A 12,792-nucleotide genomic window follows, 5' to 3' on the forward strand; every position below is an offset into this window, starting at 1 on the left:
TCCAGTGGTATATTTACCAGACAAGAAGGGACCAGAGTATACCTACACTTTACAGAGATAGGTAGGCAGTCCCAGATTGAATGGTTATGTATGCTCTAATATATCAGTGGTATCACTAGGCTTCCTTACTACTATATACAGCACTTAGTCTGTGGTGGGCATTTGTAGAGTCTTCTGTTAAATCATGGTGTGACCTACGGCATCACTTAAATAAGCCAGAGACAAATAACAAATGCCATGCTGTCACATGGGTGCTATGTTATTAGATACTCTGGCACCTCACAGTATAATTTGGCAATCACTCAATGGGTTTAAGGCATTTTGCACAGAATTGTGGGATTGCAGGCAGGAAACATGTATACACTTTGGCTTACAACAAAAATTTAGATTTGCATACAGAACACACCTGAATTTTGGGGCTCCTGGAAGATATATTGAAAATTTGTAACAGTTAATGATAAGTAAAGTACGCTCAACCTGTGCAGTGTGATATCACCCACTTTGCCCGTTATATTTGCAATATATTTCTAGTGGTAGATTCATTTTTTGGCACATATTTCTAGTGGTAGATTAATTGTGGTAGATTGACAAGACAAATTTTACTGTAAGTGCTGAGGAAACTAATTTATTATACCTAAAGTTTCCAAATGACACCAAAAAGGCAAATGAGAAAATTGAATCAAATACAATCGCAGTATAATTGCAAATCAATTGGAATCAGCAATTAGACATATTGCGAGTCCGCAAAATATTCTCATTAGATCTATTGACAGTCTAACCTTCCTCCGCATCATTAAATTCTAGCCAAGATTCTTTAAATGTAGTGGATAATTGCTCTATGCCTCTAACATAATCAAATGAGCAGAGACCATATGAAAGGGTAATTACTAAATTTTCTGCTTAAAAGATATGTGTCTGAAAAAGGTTGAAAAACACTGCTCAAATTGTAAAAATAGAAATAATATATATTTTGTAATAACTATTGTTTTACAAAAAAGGCTGCAAAAACTAAACAAATTCTCTATACATATCATGGCTTCCAGCCCAATACAGTGTTAAAAATAATAATAATAATAAAAAAAAAAAAAACGATGCCTGCTGTTGCTGAGAGAAATATGGGGCTGCCATTGTGGACCTCCCAATGAAATATTCACTGCTAGGCCAGTCATGCTGATCATATGATTTTGGTACTTTAAGTCATCCTTTTCAGACACAATCAATGTTACTCAGTAAAGAGTGCCAGGTCTTAAAGAGTGACTATATTTTTGTTGAGAAAATAACTCTCCCTTTTATGTACATTGCAGTCCTACCTTTTCGTTATTCTGAAGAAAAAGTGGTTAGTCTGTGAAAATGTGCAAAGTGAGTATGATCATCAATCAACTGTTGCACTTGCACAGTTCCAAGGAAAGTGGCAAGGTCTGCAATACTTTAACTGACAAGTGCGTGGTCATGCAACGTTGTACCCAAATGAAATTTATATAATTTTTTTTTCACACAAATGGAGCTTTCTTTTGGTGGTATTTGATCACTACTGTTTTTTTTTTTTTATTATTATATAAATGAAAAAAAAAACAATATTTTTTTACTTTCTGCTACAAAACATTGAATTCAAAAATACCAAAAATTTAAGTTCTTCATAAATTTAGGCCAAAATGTATTCTGTGCCATGTCTTTAGTAAAAAAAATCCCAATAAGTGTATAATGTTTGGTTTGCTTGAAAGTTATAGCATCTACAAATGAAGGAATATATACTGGAATTATTATTTTTTTAAATATACTAGCAATGGCAGCGATTAGTGACTTACAGTGTGACTGCGTTGGGAAATCTGACACTAACTGACGTGGGGGAGGGGGACTGACTGACATCACCAGTGACACTAATACAGTGATCAGTGCTAATATTATTCACGGTCACTGTACTAATGATACTGGCTGATACTAATGACACTGGCTGGGAAGGGGTTAAAATTTGTGGGCAATCAAGGGGTTAATTGTGTGCCTACAATGTTCACTGTGTATTGTTTTTACAAGGCAATGTGCTGGTTTTTCCTTGCCGCTGTCTGTAGAGAGCTCTGTGTTGTTTACCAACACAAAGCACTCTTCTGTTATTCGCTCAGTCAATCGGCTTGTGCAGGAGCGAAGGACAGCATAGCCAAGGTGGCAGACGTGCATGCAGGTGCCCCCTACCCGTAACTGCTGGATCATGTACATGTACGTGGTTCAGTGCACTGGGGCTGCTCTGCAACAGTAAATATGCAGCACGTGGTTAAAAATGATAGTGATAAAAAATAGAGATAAAATAGCTAGATCAGGGTTTGATCCTGGTCAGGGTTAGAGTCAAAAGCCACACACAAAGTCAAAGGCAGTGTCAAAGGTCGTGAATAAAGATGAAGATCAATGTATTTTAGGTACAATAAAAATAATTGTAATTAAAAATCAGTGTCAGTGTGTTTTAGGATAAAAAAGCAAAATCTGCACTAATGTGTGGTATCGATGGGGGGGGGGGGGGGGGGGGATGGTGGGAGCATTAGGAGTAAGATAATTTGTTTTAGATTAAATAAATAAACTTTAAAAAAAAAATGTCCTGAAAAGCAAGGTATAAATACCTGGATACCATAAGTCGTTGCAATGATATGTACAGTTTTCCTAATGCACCCCAAAGAGCCAAAACTGTGTTCAGGCATTAATATTTGTTTCACCTTTGTCATGAAGTGCTTAATAATACAGTGATGGGTATGTTTTATCTTCACATGCACAACAGATATTCTATGTTTAATTTTCCTCAAAAGCCCCCCAACAGAGGGCCCCCTTTCCACCCCCAGGCCCTATAACAGCCTTTTAGGCTGATATAGCTGTTAGTACTGCTGGCAGCATGACCAGGTCAAATAAATGAAAAAGTCTGAGAAAAGGAAACTAATGCAGCTTCTTCTTTCTTGCATTGTCAATTTTTCTTTATTTTTTACATTAAAGGGATTGTAAAGTTAATTATTTAATTTTTTTAAATAACAAACATGGTATACTTACCTCCACTGTGCAGCTCGTTTTGCACAGAGTGGCCCCGAACCTGCTCTTCTGGGGTCCCTCGGCGGCTGTCTCAGCTTCCTCCCGCAGGTGCTTCTCACGTTCATGCGAGCTCCCTCACATAGTGAGAAGCACCTGCGGGCGCGCTCCCGTGATACAGCCGGCGGCTATAGCCGCTCGCTGTATCACACGGCCCCGCCTTCCGGCGCTCCACGTCAGTGGAGGTGATTGACAGCAGCGCGAGCCAATGGCTGCGCTGCTTTCCATCCAGCCAATCAGCGGCCAGGCTGAATGGTGGAAAGGACATCATGGGGATGAGCGCGGGACTTTCGAGGGGTGAGGTAAGTAAAACGGCGGGGGGGCTGGGGGGGCTGGGGGCGCCGGCACTGTCAGATGTTTTTTCACCTTAATGCATAGAATGCATTAAGGTGAACAAACATTTACCTTTACAACCCCTTTAAGTTTTGCAGTATCTGTTATGGTATATTCTCTGGTATATTCTCTGCTTTAGAAGCCTTGTCATCAGTGGTGGATAGGGCTCAATCTTCTTGGGGGGGGGGGTGGAACACTACATAACTACCCCCCTGGCACTCGCTCAATTGATCAGCGCACCCCCCCACCATCGCTTGATCGATCATCCATCAGCCGCTAGGTCCCCCACCCGCCCCTGTACTTACCTCATCCATGCGTCGTCTTCTCCCCCGCTTCTCTTCCTGAGTGCCGGCTGCCGCTTCTCCTCCCTGCTAATCAGGAGTTAGGACTCACGGCCAATTGTGGCTTAGGACTCCTGGCCAAATGAGACTCAGGACCCGCTTCCTGATTGGCCAGGTGAAACAGGAAGACTTTAGTAAATATTAAATGTCACACAACTAAGTGGACTACTGCGCCCCAAGTCCACCTCCGACTCTAATCATGTGCTTTAAAAAAGCCTGGCGTCAGGCTTTTAGATTAGGGGCTGGGCACATGGATTAGGGGGGCGGTGCCCCTGTGCCCCTAATAGATGGGCCGCCACTGCTTTTAAGATTTCTACTGTACATTTCTACTGTACTGAATTCAACAGTGTAAGTTTGCAGCAACATTTTTTCACATACCTCATACACACTAACATTGTAACCATATCGACTACCAATAATAGGAGGATTGTCATTCACATCTAAGACGTTCACTGTTAGGGTATAGTCTGTTCTTCGAGATGGAGATCCTTTATCTGTTGCCTGAATCTAAATAGTTAAGAAGAAATTGTGTAGTAAGACAACAAGGTAGAAGCCATAGGTTTCCAAAGAAGGTGCATTCAATTGACTTTAGTACTCACATACAAATAACTTCTCCTATTTTAAAACAGAATACAAATATGTGATATGACAAAGTCTACTAAAAACTACAATAGCACATTTGGAAGTCTGTAAAGAAAATCAGTAAATATTTTACACTATTTCAAGTAACTCATCTATGCAATTATATATCATGAGTACTGACTTTTTAGTAATCATGGTTCAGGACATTGTCAACCAACACTTAACGCACGGTTTCTCAACTAGGGTTCCTCCAGAGGTTGCTAGGGGTTCCTTTTGCAATGAACAATTTCTGCTTCTCAAATAAGTTCCCACTGGCATCATTGATCATTTTAGTTATTTATAAGGGACTAATTCTTAGACATGTACAGAGCGGAAAAATGTGTTTTGTTTTGTTTCGAATAGATTAGTTATGTTACTAATTTCGTTTTGTTATGAAATTCGTTTAGTTTGGTTTCGGAATTAGTTTAGTTTCATTTTTCTTTCATAAAATTTTGTTTTGTTTTCGTTAAAATTTGTTTCATTTATTACTTTTCTACCAAATTCCAACTTTTTAGAACAATTAGAATTCTGTTCAGTCAAAAAAGAATTGATCGATTTAAATTCTGTGTGAATAAATAGCTGATTGTTAAGCAGAGGGCTAGGAAGCCGGTCGCCCGCATCCTTGACAACCATGAGTCATCATCTGTCAGCGGGCTTCCCCACTAACAGATGAATGTAAAGATAAGGAATGCCGGCATTGCCCAGCAATAGAAAAATGTAAAAAAAAACGGCATAGGGTCCCCCTTAGTCTATACCAGTATCTTCGAGTCTGGTATGGATTTTAAGGGGAAACCATGCTAGACCCTTATGCGAGCATGCAGCCCAGTCAGGTCAGAAAAGGGGAGGGGACGAGTGCCCCCCCTCCTGAACCACACCAGGTGGGTGCTTTGAGGCAGGAGGGGCTCTGCCCCCCCACCCCAAAAGCGCCTTGTCCCCAAGTTGATGGGGGCAAGGGCCTGTTCTCAACAACCCTGGGCTGTGGTTGCCGTGTCTGCCGGCGAGGGGCTTATTGGAATCTACATTGTACCCCTACCCATTCACCAAAAAAGTGTCAAAAAGTAAGAACCACAGGAAACATAATAAAAAAAATAATGTCCCTCAATGTAGTCCATTATCACTCACGATGCCCGCTGGACCCAGAAATTAGAAGAGGCCCCTGCCCTATGCCTGCACTGTACTTTGACAGTTCAGACTTTGCAGGCAAGGGGTGCTTGACAATTGATTACTTAGAGGGACACTATTTTGGTGAATGGGTACTGTCAGAGCTGGCTTAGCCCTTCCTTCTCTGGGCTGGCTGCTCAGCTGTAGGCTAATTGCCAGCTCTCATCTCTCTCCTCAGTTACCAGCTGTTCCTTATCCAGCTTGTCTGACCTGCCTACTTAAAGCTGTCCAGCTCACTTCATATCTACCTTCGCCTTGGTCACATCACAAGAAACCATCTCCTGCGGTTCTGTTTAAAGACTGGATTGCTGACATCCTTTCTGGCTCCTGATCCCTGACTTATGGCCTGGCTGATTACCTGATCTGGTTATTGAACTCTGGACTGGCTGACTACTCGATCCGGTTACTGGACTCTGGCTATGCTTTGAATATGCTTACTCTATTTACCTTTTTATTTTTATTAATAAACAAGCGTGATTTAATTGTACCTCTGTCTCGGTCTGATTCATGGTTTCTGACATCCTTTCTGGCTCCTGATCCCTGACTTATGGCCTGGCTGATTACCTGATCTGGTTATTGAACTCTGGACTGGCTGACTACTCGATCCGGTTACTGGACTCTGGCTATGCTTTGAATATGCTTACTCTATTTACCTTTTTATTTTTATTAATAAACAAGCGTGATTTAATTGTACCTCTGTCTCGGTCTGATTCATGGTTTCTGTCAGGTACCCATTCACATGGGGGGGGCGGGATCTGGGGGCCCTCTTGTTAAAGTTCCAGACTCTGATAAGCCCACTGCCTGGGAAGAGGCCCTTTTCCCCATCAACAGTGTCCCCTGCCCACTGCTACAGGAAGGGGGGATTGGGGGGAGGGACGGCAGTGTCTGGAACATGTTACATGTTCCACCCTAAATACGGGCGGAACGTGCAACATGTTCCAAAGCTGCAACATGTTCCAAAGCTGAAGCCTATACTTTAAGACAATTCCAATCAAAATACTGTCATTTCAAGTTTTCCTGGAAATATATTTGGGTAGAACTGTGGGAGGTACATGCAATATGATAATTTCAGCTGCCTCTGTGCATTCCTCATGATACAGCTTCAAAACATGGAAAAAGGGATTTTGGAAAAGGAGAAGCAGCACAAGTAGCCTATCTGGTGATCTTCTGTGCCCATGTGATAACAAGTTACATGCTAACAGGAAGAGAAAGCAGAGTGACAGAAAGAGAGCTTATCAGTATGATGCTTCTTTTTTCACTTTCATTAAGTGCTTCAGCAGGGATGTGGCCCAACCTAGACACTGCAAGTGATCAGATAAGTGATACAAGAGGTGATTCCATATGCAAATTTGTATACCTCATGGCTAAAATAAAAACTGTAATGACATTCGCAGATGGATATAAAAGGGGACAAAAACAAAACATCCAAAATAATCTGCAAACAGAAGTTAAGAAAAAGAAATATCTTATATATTAGAAACTAGAGCTATTGTTACCCTTAACACATGCAGCTCCTGCAATTCTCTGTCGAGGGATTTCATTAGGAAAACTTCACCATATGTGTCATTAGTCGTGCGGATTTCAAACAGCCCAACTGCATTGCCACCTATTATGGAAAAGGTCACCTTTGACAAATGATAAAAAAATACATGTTACCAATTGTGGCTTTTTTAATCCGAGCATTATATACAATAGTAATTCTTTGTAATATAGTCTAAGAAGAGAGTCCTTCTAGGATCATAATGCACTTGTCCATGCCATGGAACAAAACCAGCCAGCAATAAACCTTTACTATGCTAGTCCACTTGCTTCAATGCTTTTTAAAGTCACAGCCCCAGAAAAAATAATGCAGATCAGGGAAGTCGAAATAAAGTCAGAAGTCCTGATCTGCATACCTAATAGAGCAATTATCACAAGTGTTAAAAAGGTGCAGCCAGGCACCTAACATTTTCAGAAGGAGGGGTCAATAATGGCAGCCTCCATTTTACCCTAGTGGTAGGTGCATTACTGCCCCCAAAATGTATCAAAAATATCATAAATTTATTTACCACGCCGTTATTTCCAGCATCTGGGTCTCTAGCCATGACTAGAGCTATCCTGCGGCCTGTGGGACAGTCCTCTGCCACATTGGCCACCGATTCTGATGTTGGATCAAATTGAGGGCTATTGTCATTCTCATCCAAAACTGTAATCTGTACCTGTAGAGACAAATGAATAAATTCCATCAAACTATGCTCTATTTTTACACTGTTTATCTGGCTATGAAAGGGTGGTTCTGACAATTGGAAAGCGAGCTATGCTGACCTTCTTTTAGTTATGCAGTCCATATGGTAAATGGTCAATTCAGATGCCTTTGGCACATGCATTCGTATTTGAAAGTTTGACACAGGTCAGAATTGGTTTGGGGACACAATCATGGATCAATTTTTTATTCTCATAAATTTTTTGCCACTTGCTTGGTCTGGGAATAGGTGCCTGTTGTTTGGACCATAAGGACACACAAATCACTTTATTTTGAAAATGCACTATTTGCTTGCAATGGAAAAGGAAAAAGTCCTGGAAATCCCACAAAGTGTATGACAACTTCAGTCCGGGCTCCAACCAGGCCACACCCCCAACCTGTTTCAAGCCGCCCACAGAGCTTAGTTATGGCCTGGTTGAAGCCTGGGCTGAAGCATACACTTTTCTACAGGGTTTTGCAGAGATGTGCAACTTCCAGGACTTTTCCCTTTTCCATTAGATGTCTAGAGCTGGGATGAGTTCCGTCCTTGACAGTACTCCAAGCGATTGGTACATAAGAGGACCCGGTGGAGTCTTGAGCGGCACTTACTGATTTAATTATTTAATATATGAATTATTTGCTTGCACTTACATAGAATGGCCATAGAAGAACTGAGATATTTATATACTGATGCATTGTATAACTTGTAATAAAAAGTCAGGACTAAATTAGGTATTTATGCATGGGGCCCTTAAAAAACTTTCTTGCACATTTGCAACAGATATTAAATTAACAAAACATCTGCTATCTAAAGCACAGGTTTTTCTCAAATTTTGCCCTAAACATGACTAGGGTACCAAATTTGGCTTGTCTCCAGTCTGCTCATTTTTAATACCTGTAAATAACCACAAAGACCTGGAGTTAAATGGCCATAAGAGTTTTTTTTATAACTAAATTATATAAATAACAGACAAATAACTTAACACAGTGTAAATGGAGCCCCACGGTCCTATTAGACATCAAAAGAAGAAAGTACCTTCGTACAATTTAATTAACACCACCCATTTGGAGACTAACAAATCGCATCTAAAAGGACCTTGTACCCCACTAAATGCATGGCAAACCAACACCAACCACTGCCTAACTCCTCAGCACCAAAAAATGAACATGAATGCAGGGTGTAAGGGAAGTATTCCCCAACTCAGCTAATATCTGACAGATTACCTCCTCAGACCAACTGCCTGACCACCTCCCACAGCTCCACCCATTCCTAACCTAGACACCAATTAAGTTTATCCCTGCCACCTTATTTTCCTTCAAACTAAGAGGAACTCCTCCCAAACCAAGCCCCTTTAACTCCTGTCATGCCGAGCATCCATCTATTAACATCTTTACTTTTTACTCCAGACCTCACCGGAACTTTGGTCTACAAGGATATGTCACATGATCATTTTGTCAGGAAAGGAGAGACAAGAGTTGATCTAAATAAAGAACCAATATAACTCTCACTAGACACGGCAAAGCAGCCACAAAGTCATAAATCAAGACCAAGCATGATGATGCACCACAGCTAGCATAGGCAATTTGAAGTGTACTGCCGATTTAACCCAAGATGATGCAGCTGTGTTTTCCAAGTGTTCACTTATACAGGTTTAACATGCAGGACCCAGACAAGACATAACCACAAGGCATTGACAGAGAAAAGCTGATCATCTGGAGAAAATACATTGAAAAATAATGACATGCTAGCAGAAAAACAAACACCATGCAACCAGCATGGTCAAGCTGAGTTTCGCTGAGAAATTTCCAGAAACAATTACTCGCCATATCTTCCATCTGAGCTAAAGTTCATAGGTTCACAACCTTAAATATTTACTTGTCACCTCAATTCTCTCCAACTCCTACATACAGCAAATGCATTCCTTGTTACACAGAGACATTGGCATAGCACTTCAAACTGTCCTCTGAGAGGTTTTAGAGTCTAGAGCTGCAATTACTGCTTCTGTTTTGCCATCTGTTCTTATGTGTCCATCAAAATTGTACTCTTCGAGTACGACTGACAGAACATAGAATGTGTTTTCATCTATCTATGTGCATTTTCCTGCATTTATATTCAACACGGTAAAGCCACCTGGGATTTAAAGATGTCAAATTTCTTAACATAACGTAAGAAAAAATACACAGTTTAGCAATAAAATGTAATTTGAGCAAAACAATGTCAGGCTCTTGTATTATGCAGTAATTTGTAGAGATATTAAACATTAAAGAAGTAACAGTGCTTTCATAAAAATGCATATTAATAATACATAGATTTGCAATAAACCAAAATACAAAATATACAAAAGCAATTATCTTTATTTTACACATTTTCCGATTTCCTGTAGTTTTATAAACAACTGTTTAGGAGAGTTTATATAAGAGCTCTTGACATTTATGCTTCTAAACTTTCACTGTGTATGAACATTTATGGATTACACTCAATGCAACATTTTTATATCTTGGTACAAATTCGATCTGCTAATACAATACAGTACCTGTATTAGTAAAAAGGCTGCATATTTCAAATACAATTTTTACTTTGCTTTTACACTCATAGAGCTAAAACAAAGAAACAGAAGTAAACATATTATGAAATATAACATTGCAAAAGTGACCGCACTGAAAAGCCTGTCTCTCAGGAAATGGAGAGGGAGAGGCCTGGAATTCTAGTCTCATATTCCGATTCCTACTATGCATTAAGAAAGTGTAATTACAGCATCTAAACTTGTGTGCAGTGAAAGATATATTACTGTAATTCCATGAGTTCAATCAACCTTTGGACTGGGGAGAGCACTTCATCGTCATGCCCACCAGTGCCAAGCTAAGTGTATAAGGTTTACTACAGATGGGCATTAAAAAGAACCAGTGGGGTTTATTTACTAAAACTGGAGAGTGCAAAATCTGGTGCAGCTCTGCATAGAAATCAATCAGCTTTCAGGTTTTATTGTCAAAGTTTAAAGTGATTGTAAGGCTCTGTTTTGTATTTCTTTTAAAAATAACAAACTTGTCATACTTACCTACACTGTGCAGTCAGTTTTGCAGAGTGGCCCCGATCCTCGACTTCTGGGGTCCCTCTGCAGCACTGGTAGTTCCTCCCCGCATCGTATAACCCCCTAGGAGAAGCACTCTCCAGGTGTTACCTCGTGGACAGGCATGTACTGGCCATTGGGACTACAGGGAGTTTCCCGGTGGGCCGATGGCTCAGTGGGCCACTCTGATGCAAGGGGGCTAGTGATGGCACACTCTGATGTAAGGGGGCTGCTGATGGGACACTCTGATGTAAGGGGCTGCTCATGGGACACTCTGATGTAAGGGGGTGCTGATGGGACACTGATGTAAGGGGGCTGGTAATGCGACACTCTGTTGTAAGTGGCTGGTGATGGGACACTCAAAATGTAAGTGGGCCGGTCTGGATGAAGTCCAGGGCCAAATTTCTGTCCCAGTCCAGCCCTGCTCGTGGACACGCTCCCGAGTCTAGCATTAGGCATCCATAGATGCCAAATGTAGGACTTGGCTCCACCCGCAGTGCCTGCGTCATTGGATTTGATTGACAGCAGCGGTAGCCAATGGCTGTGCTGATATCAAGCTATCCAATCAAGAGCCGAGAACCCCAGGCAGAGAAGAAGAGCGTATCTCCGGCGGTGGAATACAGGTAAAACAAGGGGGCTGAAGGGCCAGTCAGTGAGAGAAGTTTTTTTACCTTAATGCATAGGATGCATTAAGGTGAAAAACCCCTTTAACCACTTAAGACCCGGACCAATTTGCAGCCAAAGGATCAGGCCCCTTTTTGCGATTCGGGACTGCGCCGCTTTAACTAACAATTGCGTGGTCATGCGACGTGGCTCCCAAACAAAATTGCCGTCCTTTTTTTCCCACAAATAGAGCTTTCTTTTGGGGGTATTTGATCACCTCTGCGGTTTTTATTTTTTGCGCTATAAAATAGAGCAGCAATTTTGAAAAAAAATCTATATTTTTTACTTTTTGCTACAATAAATATCCCCAAAAAATATATATAATTTTTTTTTTCCTCAGTTTAGGCTGATACGTATTCTTCTACATATTTTTGTTAAAAAAATCTCAATTAGCGATTATTAATTGGTTTGCGCAAAAGTTATAGCGTTTACAAAATAGGGGATAGTTTTATAGCATTTTTATTAATATTTTTTTACTAGTAATGGAGGCGATCAGCGATTTTTATTGTGACTGCTACATTATGGCAGACACATCGGACATTTTTGACATATTTTTGGGACCATTGTCATTTATACAGCAATCAGTGCTATTTAAATGCACTGATTCCTGTGTAAATGACACTGGCCGTGAAGGAGTTAACCACTAGGGGGCGGGGAGGGGTTACGTGTGTGTGTGTTTTTTTTTTAACTGTAGGGGTTGTGGCTTGGCGTCTGACATCACTGATCGTCTTTCCCTCAGGACCGGGTCACAAGTGCGCCACAGTCACGGAGCTCAGGACCGGGTCATGAGTGCATTGGCAGCGGCGCGCTCGTGACCCGCGGCTGAGCACGTAAAGAGCAACGTACCTGTACGTGCTTGTGTCCAGCCGTGCCATTCTGCCAACGTAAATGTGCAGGAGGTGGTCCTAAAGCAGTTAACCACTTGCCTACAGGGCACTTACACCCCTTTCTTGCCCAGGCCATTTTCAGCTTTCAGCGCTGTCGCACTTTGAATGACAATTGCGTGGTTATGCTACACTGTACCTCAATTTTTTTATCATCTTTTTCACACAAATAGAGCTTTCTTTTGTTGGTATTTAATCACTGATGTGCGCTGATGAGGCGGCACTGATAGGCTGAACTGGTGGGCACTGATGAGGTGGCACTTATGGGCACTGATTAAGTGGCACTAATATGCCGCTCTTATGGGCACTGATAGGTGGCACTGATGGGCACTAATAGTCGGCACTGGTAGTCACTGATAGGTGGCATGGATAGGCGGTACTGATGGGCACTGATAGGTGGCACTGATGGGTGACACTGATGGGCATTGATGGGCAGCACT

At 41.3% G+C, this 12,792-nt stretch overlaps 1 protein-coding gene across 2 annotated transcripts in view; it reads right to left on the reverse strand.

The window, feature by feature from the left end:
- Nucleotides 1-12,792, reverse strand: part of CDH23 (cadherin related 23) — a 1,769,196-nt gene that overhangs the window by 291,608 nt on the left and 1,464,796 nt on the right. For both annotated transcript variants that reach the window (XM_077454574.1, XM_077454575.1), the window contains exons 33-35: nucleotides 7,565-7,714; nucleotides 7,013-7,141; nucleotides 4,113-4,241 (exon numbers count right to left, since the gene is read on the reverse strand). In XM_077454574.1, the coding sequence (XP_077310700.1) occupies nucleotides 4,113-4,241; nucleotides 7,013-7,141; nucleotides 7,565-7,714 (408 nt within the window). The remainder of the gene's footprint in view (nucleotides 1-4,112; nucleotides 4,242-7,012; nucleotides 7,142-7,564; nucleotides 7,715-12,792) is intronic.

The sequence above is a fragment of the Lithobates pipiens genome, unplaced genomic scaffold, assembly GCF_037356315.1.
Source record: "Lithobates pipiens isolate NorthernLeopardFrog02 unplaced genomic scaffold, aLitPip1_a1.2 Scaffold_25, whole genome shotgun sequence".
Taxonomy (NCBI): domain Eukaryota; kingdom Metazoa; phylum Chordata; class Amphibia; order Anura; family Ranidae; genus Lithobates; species Lithobates pipiens.